The 14,991-nt window shown below is 45.7% G+C and overlaps 1 protein-coding gene across 2 annotated transcripts in view; it reads left to right on the forward strand.

The window, feature by feature from the left end:
* The first annotated feature begins 7,855 nt into the window (after positions 1 to 7,855).
* The window catches only part of LOC143962389 (C-type lectin domain family 4 member K-like), a 44,789-nt gene continuing 37,653 nt past the window's right edge, over positions 7,856 to 14,991 (forward strand). The window contains exons 1-3 of one of the 2 annotated variants that reach the window (XM_077471675.1): positions 7,856 to 8,310; positions 8,382 to 8,472; positions 10,467 to 10,580. In XM_077471675.1, the coding sequence (XP_077327801.1) occupies positions 8,385 to 8,472; positions 10,467 to 10,580 (202 nt within the window). In that variant the 5' untranslated portion in view covers positions 7,856 to 8,310; positions 8,382 to 8,384. The remainder of the gene's footprint in view (positions 8,311 to 8,381; positions 8,473 to 10,466; positions 10,581 to 14,991) is intronic. The other variant, XM_077471676.1, reaches the window with a different exon arrangement.

Below are 14,991 nucleotides of genomic sequence, written 5' to 3' on the forward strand. Positions count from 1 at the left end.
GTGATTCTTCCCTCCTATTTTTTTTTCATTTTTATATATTTTATTTTATAAATTTTTACACATTTTTATACATTTTTATCTTCCATAAACGAAATTCAGTAGCATAAGTTCCACAGTGATTCTTCCCTCCTATTTTTTTTTTAATGTTTATATTTTATTTTACACATTTTTACACATTTTTTATACATTTTTATCTATTTAATGTAATTTTATGTGGTGTACATCATTGTAAGTGCCCCTTCCACCCCACTTTTAGTGTTGTAATATAAATAAAATATAATTTTTATTCTTTTTTATATAGGGTATGAGGTTGCCGGTAAAAAAAAGTACTTAATGGATTATTAAATGTATGTTTATGTGCTGCATTGGCCACTTAAAGAGTATTTATAACCCACAAAATGGCAGCGCTCGTTTTTTTTTTGGCGACATAGAAGTAAATAGTCGTCTCTATGGTGGGAGATGACGTCGTTTCCTGTGACGCGATTGTAAGCCTCATGGGATTAGATAGTGTCGGACATTCGGGTTTCAGCGGCGCACGGTGTGCGTGTATAGCGCACGCGCGCGCCGCCGCGGGCTCTTCTTGAATATGGAGGCCGCATAGTCCTCTACTGAAAGAAAAAATGGGCGACCGAACAAAATATAAATTTAAAGACTATATATACCCATGTAGCGTGCCTTTCCGGCAACCCCCTGATGAAGTCATGTGGTGTGACGTCACGCGTAGGGACGGGAAGGACGCTTACTGTGGATGTACACAAGCGGGAAAGTGTTGGTTCGTTCGAATAAGGGCTTTTTTAAAATTGATTGCTGTGTGAGTAGTACCCCGTGTGTTAATATTTAATAAATCTGATACATTTAATTACTACACTATGGTACCCCCTCTTTATTCATTTATTGGGTCCAACGTGCATGTTCCAGCTGCCTCTGCAGGGTGTTTACTATTTACTACTGCACTTTATTAATATATATTTTTTGAGGTGCGGATCTTCAAATAGTTATTGTTTTATTTCCTTTTTTTCTTTTTTTAATTTTTAATTTTTTTTTTCAGCCCCCGGACCATTTTGCTGGCCAAAGACCAGAGCGTTTTTTGCGATTCGGCGCTGCGTCGCTTTAACTGACAATTGCGCCGGTCGTGGCGACGTGGCTCCCAAACAAAATCGATGTCCTTTTTTTTTTCCCCACAAATAGAGCTTTCTTTTGGTGGTATTTGATCACCCCTGCGGTTTTTATTTTTTGCGCTATAAACAAAAGTAGAGCGACGATTTTGAAAAAAAAAAAAAAAAAGCATTATTTTTTACTTTTTGTTATAATAAATATCCCCCAAAAATATATAAAAAAACGTTTTTTTTTCCTCAGTTTAGGCCGATACGTATTCTTCTACATATTTTTGGTAAAAAAAAAAATCGCAATAAGCGATTATTAATTGGTTTGCGCAAAAGTTATAGCGTTTACAAAATAGGGGATAGTTTTATGGCATTTTTATTAATAATTTTTTTTTTACTAGTAATAGCGGCGATCAGCGATTTTTTTTTATTGTGACTGCGACATTGCGGCGGACACATCGGACATTTTTGACACATTTTTGGGACCATTGTCATTTATACAGCAATCAGTGCTATATAAATGCAGTGATTCCTGTCTAAATGACACTGGCAGTGAAGGGGTTAACCAGTGGGTGGCAGTGTAGTGGTTAAGTGTTCCTAGGGGTGTGTTACTAACTGTGGGGGGGTTGGGCTTTCATTTAGTGAACACTGATCTCTGCTCCAATCACATGGAGCAGAGATCAGCGTCACTTGTTGCTAGGCAGAACGGGGAGATGCTGTTTACAACGGCATCTCTCCGTTCAGCCGCCCCGTGAGACGATCGCGGGTATGCCCGCGGCGATCAAGTCCGTGGGACCCCGTGACCGGACTCACGGGGGGTTCCCGAATGGCACGCTCGCGATGGCAGGGCGGCAAATGAAAAGGCACGTACATGTACGCCCATTTGCCTGCCCGTGCCATTCTGCCGACGTACATCGGCGTGCGCCGGTTCGGGAACCGGTTAATACCTCTGTAGTGTGTTTACTTATTTGCACATTTCTGCTGTGATACCATGTGATTGGAGCAGAGATCAGTGTTCACTAAATGAAATCCCAGCCCCCCCAACAGTTAGTAACACACCCCTAGGAACACTTAACCCCTACACTGCCACCCACTGGTTAACCCCTTCACTGCCAGTGTCATTTACACAGGAATCACTGCATTTATATAGCACTGATTGCTGTATAAATGACAATGGTCCCAAAAATGTGTCAAAAATGTCCGATGTGTCCACCACAATGTCGCAGTCACAATAAAAATCACTGATCACCGCCATTACTAGTAAAAAAAAAATATTAATGAAAATGCCATAAAACTATCCCCTATTTTGTAAACGCTATAACTTTTGCGCAAACCAATCAATAATCGCTTATTGCGATTTTTTTTTAACCAAAAATATGTAGAAGAATACGTATCGGCCTAAACTGAGGGAAAAAATGTTTTTTTATATATTTTTGGGGGATATTTATTATAACAAAAAGTAAAAAATAATGCATTTTTTTCAAAATTGTCGCTCTATTTTTGTTTATAGCGCAAAAAATAAAAACCAAAGAGGTGATCAAATACCACCAAAAGAAAGCTCTATTTGTGGGAAAAAAAGGACATCAATTTTGTTTGGGAGCCACGTCGCATGACCGCGCAATTGTCAGTTAAAGCGACGCAGCGCCGAATCGCAAAAAGTGGTCTGGTCTTTGGCCAGCAAAATGGCCCGGTCTGTACGTGGTTAATGAATAAAAAATAAAAAATACACATTATACATACCCCAATTATTTTGTATAATGTGAAAGATGATGTTACGCCGAGTAAATAGATACCCAACATGTCACGCTTTAAAACTGCGCGCATACCAAACTACGGTACAAACAAAAACCTCCAGTGGTGACGCTTTAACATTTTCTACAGGTTACAAGTTTAGAGTTACGGAAGAATTCTAGCATTAGAATTATTGCTCGGACGTTCATGGCGATTCCTCACACGTATGTGTTCAACATTGCACATGCGCATGCGGGGACTGGGGTGCTTTAAATGTGTTTTTTTATTATTATAATATTTTTTTAATTTTTACACTGTCCCCTTAAAAAAAATGTATCACTTTTATTGCTAAAGAATTGCTAAGGAATGTAAACATCCCTTGCAATAACAATACAGCATGCCAGGTCCTCTTTATGGAGAGATCTGGGGTCTAAAAGACCCTAAATCTCTCCTCTACATATAAAAGCCAAAGATAAAAAAAAGAAGAAAATCTTTTGCTTTAAGAAAAAACAAAAACATGTTTATATGGCTTGAGAAACGGAAGTTACATCATGACCTCGCTCTGGTCCTCCAAGGGCATAAAGATGAGCGGCGGCCATCTTGCCATCACTTATCTCTATGGCAAGACACTGGTTCGGTTCAGTGATCGGTAACGTAAGCCCGGGAACCACCATCCCTCCTGCCGCTTCTAAAAGTGATCCAGTGTGCGAATCCACCACAGGGATCACTTTTATCTGAAAGGCCGTGGATGCCATAACCGGGGGGGGTTATGGCATCCAGCTGCAACCAGCTCCCCGATATTTAACATCAAAGTCATGACAAACTTGTCTTTAAGAAATGTGAAAAGGAACCTTTGCGCTTACCCCAGAGATAACAAAAACTGTGCTATGTGTAATAAATACAAGAGATGCAAGAAAAGATGGGGAAGCTCTGCAGAGACGTTTCTGGATCAAATTGGTCTGCATGGCTGTCATCCCAGAAGGAAGCCTCTTCTAAAGATGATGCACAAGAAAGACCACAAACAGTTTGCTGAAGACAAGCAGACTAAGGAGATGGATTACTGGAACCATGTCCTGTGCTCTGATGAGACCAAGATAAAGGTATTTGGTGTCAGATGGTGACAAGCGTGTGTGGGGGCAACCAGGTGAGGAGGACAAAGACAAGTGTGTCTTGTCTACAGTCAGGCATGGTGGTGGGGGTGTCATGGTCTGGGGCTGCATGAGTGATGCCGGCACTGGGGGGCTACAGATCATTGAGGGGACCATGAATGCCAACATGTACTGTGACATACTGAAGCAGAGCATGATCCCCTCCCTTCAGAGACTGGACCGCAGGGCAGTATTCCAACATGATAACCACCCCAAACACCTCCAACACCACCACTGCCTTGCTAAAGAAGCTGAGGGTAAAGGTGATGGACTGGCCAAGCATGTCTCCAGACCTAAACCCTATTGATCATCTGTGGGGGATCCTCAGAGGGAAGGTGGAGGAGTGCAAGGTCTCCAACATCCACCAGCTCTGTGATGTCATCATGGAGGAGGGGAAGAGGACTCCAGTGGTGACCTGTGAAGCTCTGGTGACCTCCATGCCCAAGAGGGTGAAGGCAGTGCTGGAAATTAATTGACAATTTGGGCCCAATTTGGAGATTTTCACTTAGGGGTGTACTGACTTTTGTTGCCAGCGGTTTAGACATTAATGGCTGTGTGTTGAGTTATTTTGAGAGGACAGGAAATTTACACTGTTATACAAGCTGTACACTCACTACTTTACATTGTAGACAAGTGTCATTTCTTCAGTGTTGTCACATGAAAAGAGAGAAGAAATGTCACTGAGGGGGTGTACTTACTTTTGTGAGATACTGTACTTTCCTCAATCGGAGGCTAGAATAGAACACACAAATGTATACCTGTAGAGGGAATTTTGAAGGCAACTATACAGCTGAATGAAGGTAAAATCACTTTATTATTATTATTATTATTATTATTTGAAAAGATTCAGGACATTTCTTTGAGTAAAACGCTATCAAAAAGTAGTTGAAGGTATACAAAGGTGATAAAAGCAATGTACATACAGTAGGTGACGTTACATAGTTACATATCCATCAAAGCGGTATTCCCAATTGCTGGTATTCAAAAGCCCACCACAATCATAAGGCCAAAACAGTAGCCAACTTGTTTCGAGCGTCTTCAAAACCATTTCTTCTTCAGGGGGTATACTACCATTCTGTAGAATACTAAATTTGCCATACAACTGTACCCATAAAGCCGCGTACACACGTAGCGGTATGTCCGATGTACTTAATCTGGCGGACTTCCCGCCAGACTGTACGTCGGACTTTCCGAACGGGCTACTTGCCCAAACACACGGCACTTTTTGAGCGGACTAATACGGCGTACTAAGTCCGCCGTACTATCCGCCCTACTTTTGAAATGAACGGACTCGCCCACACACGCGGAGGAAAGTCCGCTCATTTCGAGCGGGTCTCCAGGTAGGCGGGGCCCACGAAGGAGACGTCGCTGGAACCTCCGCCTGGTATGGACTTAAAGGGCAACCCCAACGCCGAAAAAAATAGGCATGGGGGTCCCCCCAAAGTCCACAACAGACTCTTGTCCGAGCACGCTACCTGGCCGGCCAGGAAAGAGGGTGGGGACGAGCGAGCGCCCCCCTCCTGAGCCGTACCAGGCCACGTGCCCTCAACATGGGGGGTGCTTTGGGGAAGGGGGGGCCCCCCACCCCAAAGCACCTTGTCCCCATGTTGATGAGGACAAGGGCCTCTTCCCGACAACCCTGGCCGTTGGTTGTCGGGGTCTGCGGGCGGGGGGCTTATCGGAATCCGGGAGCCCCCTTTAATAAGGGGGCCCCCGGATACCGGCCCCCCACCCTATGTGAATGAGTATGGAGTACAATGTACCCCTACCCATTCACCTGTAAAATAAAAGTACAAAAAAAACACAACACACGAGATAAAATACTTTATTGCACAGCTCCGGGGGTCTTCCGTCTTCGGGGGTCTTCTCGCCGGACTCCTCCGCTATCTTCTTGTATCTCTTTTGCTAGCGGAGGAGTCCGGCTTTCTTCCTCGCCGCCACCCTCTTCTTCCGACTTCGGGGGTCTTGTCCCCCTCTTCGGTTCTTCTGCCGGGCCACCGCGCCTTCTTATAGCTCTTTTACAGGCGGTGGCCCGGTCACACGCGGACTTTCATTTCAAAAGTAGGGCGGATAGTATGGCGGACTTAGTACGCTGTATTAGTCCGCTCAAAAAGTGGTGTGTGTGGTCAAGTCCGTCCATTCGAAAGTATGACGGACTGTCCGTCGGATTGTATGACGGACTAAGTAGGCCATACAGTCCGCTCGTGTGTACGCGGCTTAACATGTGGAAAAAAAATAAATAAATAAAATACTGCACTAAATCGCAAGTAAACAAAATTAAAATAATATACAGCAGCTGCATACGAATGTGACAAAACTCATAAATGTCATAAAGAAAGAAAATGTAGCACTAAAAAGTGAAATCAAATAGTGTGAAAACACAAATAAAAGAGTCCACAAAAAGTCTCTCCTAAACAGCGATGGGCCACCAGGGCTCAGAAAACAATCCTGGAGAAAGGGAATGAGTGGTCAGCTTCTGCTAGATGGAATAACGACATCCACAACAATCGAGGAGGATGAAATACTCTTACCAGAGTTGGTGGACCTGTATGTCAGCGACACCAGATCTTAAAGGCATGGAGCGATAAGCGCTTGGAAGGGACGAGCTGTATAGGATCTCTTGCCGTCATAGGTCACCTGGACAGTCCACAGCTCAGGCTCCCGGTAACTTGAGATGTATGTTTCTCCGGCCACTCGAAAAAGCCCAGAGGGCAAGCAGCATATAAAAAACATAAAAAAAACAAACTCCCAATGGTGTAATTCTGAGAGTACAAAATGGCCTTTTATTTGCAAAAAATGCCAAATATACAAATAGTAATAAAATTAAAATAAAAGTAGTGATCACATAAATTTAAAAGCAATGTGGGAAGTGTACAAAGCAGCCCTACGCGTTTCGTCCGAAGTGTACTTCAACTGGGGCATCAAAAAAAAAAAAAAAAGGATACACTTACATAACCACTTCCCCCCGAATGGACATCATATGACATCCTGGACTGTAAGTGGAGATATCGGGATATCGGGGTGATGGGTGCAGCTACAGGCATACTGCCCATGTCTCGGGGTCACTTGGTGCTAGGAACCCCACAACTTGGTCACGTGGCAGGTTACATGGCACTCGTGGCCGGTCACGTGGCAATCATGGCAGGTGTTGTGGCACTTGTGGCAGGTGTGGTGGCAAGTGGACAATACACAACCCTTTAGTTGATGATGTCATTGCATTCTTCCGAGGTTGAGAAGTAAAGAATCAGGATCTCATTGGTGATTAATATGTTGTTCCTTTCTTCCAAGGCTGAGGAGTAAATAACCAGGAGGATACTACAGGTGAGGAAATCATTTCATTCTTCTGAGGCAGAGTGAAAAATCAGGATCCTACAGGTGATGATATCAGTTTATTCCTCCGAAGCTGAGAAGTAAGGAACCAGCTTCCTACTGGTGATGACCAAGACCCCTGGCTGGAGACATGGTGGTTATGGAGCCCCAGCTAGGGGGCACCACATGTGTCTGTGGTACCTTTATGATATACTGTATAGTTGTTGAGCTGGTGGTGTGTGAGGTCTCTCATCACCCATAATTCACTGCTTTTTGGATCACGTATAAGATCAGCCCGCACCCCTTACATTACGAGGCACCGGATCTTTTCCCAGCACAGCAGGTGGTTGCAGGGAATGGTCATTATTCATTCTGAAAGAGGATTGTAATTCTGAATATTACTGTTGGGATATGTGAAGTGATTTCTGGAAAGTTCTGAGGAATTATCTCAAAACTTCTCCTTTCTCATTGGGGTGATGAAATAAAGAGTTGCATGGGGGTGACAGGAAGTATGGGAGAAGAAAATAATATAAAAGGAGGAACTTCCAAACCACAGAGCTCTAAACCACTAAGAGACACTGAGAGAACAATACTGAGACTACAACACCGAGACTACAACACTGAGACTACAACGCCGAGACTACAACACCAAGACTACAACACCGAGACTGCAACACTGAGACTACAACGCCGAGACTGCAACGCCGAGACTACAACACCAAGACGACAACACCGAGACTACAACACCAAGACTACAACACCAAGACTACAACGCCGAGACTACAACACTGAGACTACAACGCCGAGACTACAACACCGAGACTACAACACCAAGACTACAACACCGAGACTACAACACCGAGACTGCAACACCGAGACTGCAACACCGAGACTGCAACACTGAGACTGCAACACTGAGACTGCAACACCGAGACTGCAACACCGAGACTACAAAACCAAGACTACAACACCTAGACTGCAACACCAAGACTACAACACCAATACCACTAGACCACAAGGTGAGACAGAGGAATGATATGTCTGTCCTGTTTTCTATGAATCTGTCTGTCTATAATGGAGTTTTCTACAGGACATGACAGTGCGGTATAAGGACCTAGAGCTTCTTCAGGAAGACCCAACACTCAGTGAGAGTCCCATGGGAACCTATTCAACTTACCGAGGTACGAATCACCATACATAACTGCACTCTCCATACATACAGAATAAGAACAGATGCTGAGAATTACACCCAACATAGTAATGGCGTCCCTTTTGTAAAATTATAATCAGAATTGGTGCCGCGCTCCTAAAAAAACAGTACTGCTGTCTCTTTAAATCTGCATTAAGGTCATACAGTTAAACAATGTCTCAATATATTGATTATAAATCAAAATAACTTGATGTGAACGGTAACCATTCAGTCCTTTAAAATGTCCTCAAGTGTATAGCTGCTTGCATACACTTCCACTTTCATCAATGTCAATACATTATGGAGATATCCAAAAGTGCATCTCCTTCAGTGGTGTCCACCTCTATGTGCTCCATAGAGTGGTGTCCTCACCTGGGGGATAAGACCAACCAATGCACTATATCCTTCTCTGGGGGTCTGAGATGATGTACTTTCTCCCTTATAGTTACCTCTGGGTTCAAATCCTTCTCTCCTTGTAGTTATCTCCTCTCATCTCCTCTCATCCAAATCACAAAAAGAGAAAGCTGGACATAGTGCTTATCCTTTTCAAAAATAAATATATTTTTTATTGAATACTTCCATATTTAAAACGTTGTACCAGAGGGACATCCGCCTGAGGAAGCCACGTGTCCCTGTGGCACTACGCGTAGGGGAGGGCCCTTACGCATTGCGCCACAGGGACATGTGGCTTCCTCAGTCATATGTCCCTGTGATGCAACGTTTTAACTATAGAAGTATTCAATAAAAAAATTGTTCTTTTTGAAAAGGATAATCACTACGTCCATCTTTCTCTTTTTTTGTGATTTGGATGGGAGGAGATAACTACAAGGAGAGGAGGATTTGATGAACCTAGAGGTAACTATAAGGGAGAAATTACATCATCTCAGATCCCCAGAGGGAAATAGTGCATATAGACCATTAGTTGGCCTTATCCCCTAGGTGAGGGCACATCGGGTGAGGGGGATAATTACCACAATTTCCAGTGTACAGTTACAGAGGAGGTCTAGCACTAGAATTATTGCTCTCACTCTAATGTTCGTGGCGATACCTCACATGTGTGGTTTGAACGTTGTTTACATATGCGGATGCGACCTTACGTATGCGTTCGCTTCTGTGTAAGGGTACACAAGGATGGGAGCACTTTGAACTTTTTTGTTTTTATTGTTTTATTTCATTTACATTTTTAATTTTTACACTTTCCCTTTAAAAAAAAAAAAAAATTTGATCACTTTTATACCTATTACAATAATAGTAATAGTAATAGGGCATGACAGGTCCTCTTTATGGAGAGATCTGGAGGGGTCTATAAGGTCCCACGTCTCTCCTCTATGCTGGAAATCAGATCAGAAAAAAAAAAAACGATCTTAGGGTCTCCAGTCGAACATACAGTGCCAGACGTGACGTCATAATGTCGCGCCAAGCCCCTGAGAGTCATAGAGATAACCGGGGGGACCATCTGGTCCTCGGTCAGCTCTGCGGTAAACTTCATATGGTAAACTTCAGACGTTCCCTCCCGCCAGCCTGTAAAAACAATCAAGAGGCTGAACTGCCCCTGGGGTTGTTCTTATGGTGCAGGGAATAGCTGGCTGAAAAAAGAAGGTATCTGAATGATGCCTGCAGCTTCACCCGTCATCCCGATATCTCCACTGAAAGCCCAGGATGTCACATGACGTACCGTGGTATGGAAGTGTTAAGGACTGAATGATCGCTGTTCACATCCAATTGTTTTGATTTATAATTAATATTAATTGTGTGAGCTTAATGCAGATTTAAAGAGACAGTAACACTCTTTTTTTTAGGAGCGCATTTCCGATTATTTCACATTGGTAGATGTTTATAAGAGTGTGTAGGTGTGAGCGATCCACATAGAAATAGACAATTTGGTAGATTGAATACACTGATTACAACATAGCAGTGCACAAGAAGACATATTGTTCTCATCCTTTTTGTTCCTAGAATGGGATTCAATGCAATTCTCTCTTTCAGGAATCACCATGAACAGGTGGATCCCCCAACCCTCCTCCGGCCTGATCTGCTCTCTGTTAGCACTTTGCACTGGTCTCCTCTTCATCATCATCATCCTCATCGTCACCATCACACGTGAGTTCAGTCTCACTGTCCTTCCACACAAACACCTCACATTCCATCCACACTTATCACAAATAACTCACCCACTATCCACACTTCATCATCTGAAAGCTCCACTACCACCATGTTTACTAAATTCTCTGCCAGATAACTCTCCATTGTCCACACTACATTCTCTGGAAGATTTCCCCCCCCCCCCCCACTGTCCACACTACATTCTCTGGAAGATCTCCTCCCCCCACCATCCACACTACATTCTCTGGAAGATCTCCTCCCCCCACCATCCACACTACATTCTCTGGAAGATCTCCTCCCCCCACCATCCACACTACATTCTCTGGAAGATCTCCCCCCACTGTCCACACTACATTCTCTGGAAGATCTCCCCCCACTGTCCACACTACATTCTCTGGAAGATCTCCCTCCACTGTCCACACTACATTCTCTGGAAGATCTCCCCCCACTGTCCACACTACATTCTCTGGAAGATCTCCCCCCACCATCCACACTACATTCTCTGGAAGATCTCCCCCACTGTCCACACTACATTCTCTGGAAGATCTCCCCCCACTGTCCACACTACATTCTCTGGAAGATCTCCCCCCACCATCCACACTACATTCTCTGGAAGATCTCCCCCCACCATCCACACTACATTCTCTGGAAGATCCCCCCACTGTCCACACTACATTCTCTGGAAGATCTCCCCCCACCATCCACACTACATTCTCTGGAAGATCTCCCCCCACTGTCCACACTACATTCTCTGGAAGATCTCCCTCCACCATCCACACTACATTCTCTGGAAGATCTCCCCCCACCATCCACACTACATTCTCTGGAAGATCTCCCCCCACCATCCACACTACATTCTCTGGAAGATCTCCCCCCACTGTCCACACTACATTCTCTGGAAGATCTCCCCCCACTGTCCACACTACATTCTCTGGAAGATCTCCCCCCACTGTCCACACTACATTCTCTGGAAGATCTCCCCCCACTGTCCACACTACATTCTCTGGAAGATCTCCCCCCACCATCCACACTACATTCTCTGGAAGATCTCCCCCCACCATCCACACTACATTCTCTGGAAGATCTCCCTTCACTATCCACACTACATTCTCTGGAAGATCTCCCCCCACCATCCACACTACATTCTCTGGAAGATCTCCCCCCACTGTCCACACTACATTCTCTGGAAGATCTCCCCCCACTGTCCACACTACATTCTCTGGAAGATCCCCCCTACTGTCCACACTACATTCTCTGGAAGATCTCCCCCCACTGTCCACACTACATTCTCTGGAAGATCTCCCCCCACCATCCACACTACATTCTCTGGAAGATCTCCCCCCACCATCCACACTACATTCTCTGGAAGATCTCCCCCCACTGTCCACACTACATTCTCTGGAAGATCTCCCCCCACCATCCACACTACATTCTCTGGAAGATCTCCCCCCACTGTCCACACTACATTCTCTGGAAGATCCCCCCTACTGTCCACACTACATTCTCTGGAAGATCTCCCCCCACTGTCCACACTACATTCTCTGGAAGATCTCCCCCCACCATCCACACTACATTCTCTGGAAGATCTCCCCCCACCATCCACACTACATTCTCTGGAAGATCTCCCCCCACTGTCCACACTACATTCTCTGGAAGATCTCCCCCCACCATCCACACTACATTCTCTGGAAGATCTCCCCCCACTGTCCACACTACATTCTCTGGAAGATCTCCCCCCACCATCCACACTACATTCTCTGGAAGATCTCCCCCCACTGTCCACACTACATTCTCTGGAAGATCTCCCCCCACCATCCACACTACATTCTCTGGAAGATCTCCCTTCACTATCCACACTACATTCTCTGGAAGATCTCCCCCCACCATCCACACTACATTCTCTGGAAGATCTCCCCCCACTGTCCACACTACATTCTCTGGAAGATCTCCCCCCACTGTCCACACTACATTCTCTGGAAGATCCCCCCTACTGTCCACACTACATTCTCTGGAAGATCTCCCCCCACTGTCCACACTACATTCTCTGGAAGATCTCCCCCCACCATCCACACTACATTCTCTGGAAGATCTCCCCCCACCATCCACACTACATTCTCTGGAAGATCTCCCCCCACCATCCACACTACATTCTCTGGAAGATCTCCCCCCACTGTCCACACTACATTCTCTGGAAGATCTCCCCCCACCATCCACACTACATTCTCTGGAAGATCCCCCCTACTGTCCACACTACATTCTCTGGAAGATCTCCCCCCACTGTCCACACTACATTCTCTGGAAGATCTCCCCCCACCATCCACACTACATTCTCTGGAAGATCTCCCCCACTGTCCACACTACATTCTCTGGAAGATCTCCCCCCACCATCCACACTACATTCTCTGGAAGATCTCCCCCCACTATTCACACTACATTCTCTGGAAGATCTCCCCCCACTGTCCACACTACATTCTCTGGAAGATCTCCCCCACTGTCCACACTACATTCTCTGGAAGATCTCCCCCACCATCCACACTACATTCTCTGGAAGATTCCCCCCACTGTCCACACTACATTCTCTGGAAGATCTCCCCCCACTGTCCACACTACATTCTCTGGAAGATCTCCCCCCACTGTCCACACTACATTCTCTGGAAGATCTCCCCCCACTGTCCACACTACATTCTCTGGAAGATCTCCCCCCACCATCCACACTACATTCTCTGGAAGATCTCCCCCCACTGTCCACACTACATTCTCTGGAAGATCTCCCCCCACTGTCCACACTACATTCTCTGGAAGATCTCCCCCCACCATCCACACTACATTCTCTGGAAGATCTCCCCCCACTGTCCACACTACATTCTCTGGAAGATCTCCCCCCACCATCCACACTACATTCTCTGGAAGATCTCCCCTACTGTCCACACTACATTCTCTGGAAGATCTCCCCCCACTGTCCACACTACATTCTCTGGAAGATCTCCCCCCACTGTCCACACTACATTCTCTGGAAGATCTCCCCCCACCATCCACACTACATTCTCTGGAAGATCTCCCCCCACTGTCCACACTACATTCTCTGGAAGATCTCCCCCACTGTCCACACTACATTCTCTGGAAGATCTCCCCCCACCATCCACACTACATTCTCTGGAAGATCTCCCCCACTGTCCACACTACATTCTCTGGAAGATCCCCCCCACTGTCCACACTACATTCTCTGGAAGATCTCCCCCCACTGTCCACACTACATTCTCTGGAAGATCTCCCCCCACTGTCCACACTACATTCTCTGGAAGATCTCCCCCCACCATCCACACTACATTCTCTGGAAGATCTCCCCCTACTGTCCACACTACATTCTCTGGAAGATCTCCCCCCACCATCCACACTACATTCTCTGGAAGATCTCCCCCACTGTCCACACTACATTCTCTGGAAGATCCCCCCCCCCCACTGTCCACACTACATTCTCTGTAAGATCCCCCCCACTGTCCACACTACATTCTCTGGAAGATCTCCCCCCACCATCCACACTACATTCTCTGGAAGATCTCCCCCCACTGTCCACACTACATTCTCTGGAAGATCTCCCCCCACTGTCCACACTACATTCTCTGGAAGATCTCCCCCCACTGTCCACACTACATTCTCTGGAATTCCATTTCCCCCCACTGTTCACACTACATTCTATCACATTCCATCCATTCATCACAAGTAACTCACCCATTGTCCACACTCCATGCTCTGAAAGTTCTGCCACCACCATGTTCACTACATTTTCCGGCTGATCCCCCCCCCCCCACCATCCACACTACGATCTATGAGAGATCTCCCCCCACCATCCACACTACGATCTATGAGAGATCTCCCCCCACCATCCACACTACGATCTATGAGAGATCTCCCCCCACCATCCACACTACGATCTATGAGAGATCTCCCCCCACCATCCACACTACGATCTATGAGAGATCTCCCCCCACCATCCACACTACGATCTATGAGAGATCTCCCCCCACCATCCACACTACGATCTATGAGAGATCTCCCCCCACCATCCACACTACGATCTATGAGAGATCGCCCCCCACCATCCACACTACGATCTATGAGAGCTCTCCCCCCCACCATCCACACTACGATCTATGACAGATCTCCCCCCACTCTCCACTCTTCATTCTCCAGTTCTAGTGAGATGACACAGGGGACCATACTACATCCTAATAATATGTCTACCACTAAAACATTGTCTGATTGGCAGTAATACTTACCAGTATATTATATTTCACTTGTAGAAAATCATTCAATGTAAATGAACCCAAGCATGAACAGGAGCATGGGATGAAATCTGCCAGTAGAGGGACATCTAGGTAGTTGAGTGATATTGGGAAATCCAGGGCAG

Source organism: Lithobates pipiens, unplaced genomic scaffold, assembly GCF_037356315.1.
Source record: "Lithobates pipiens isolate NorthernLeopardFrog02 unplaced genomic scaffold, aLitPip1_a1.2 Scaffold_8, whole genome shotgun sequence".
Classification (NCBI taxonomy): Eukaryota; Metazoa; Chordata; class Amphibia; order Anura; family Ranidae; genus Lithobates; species Lithobates pipiens.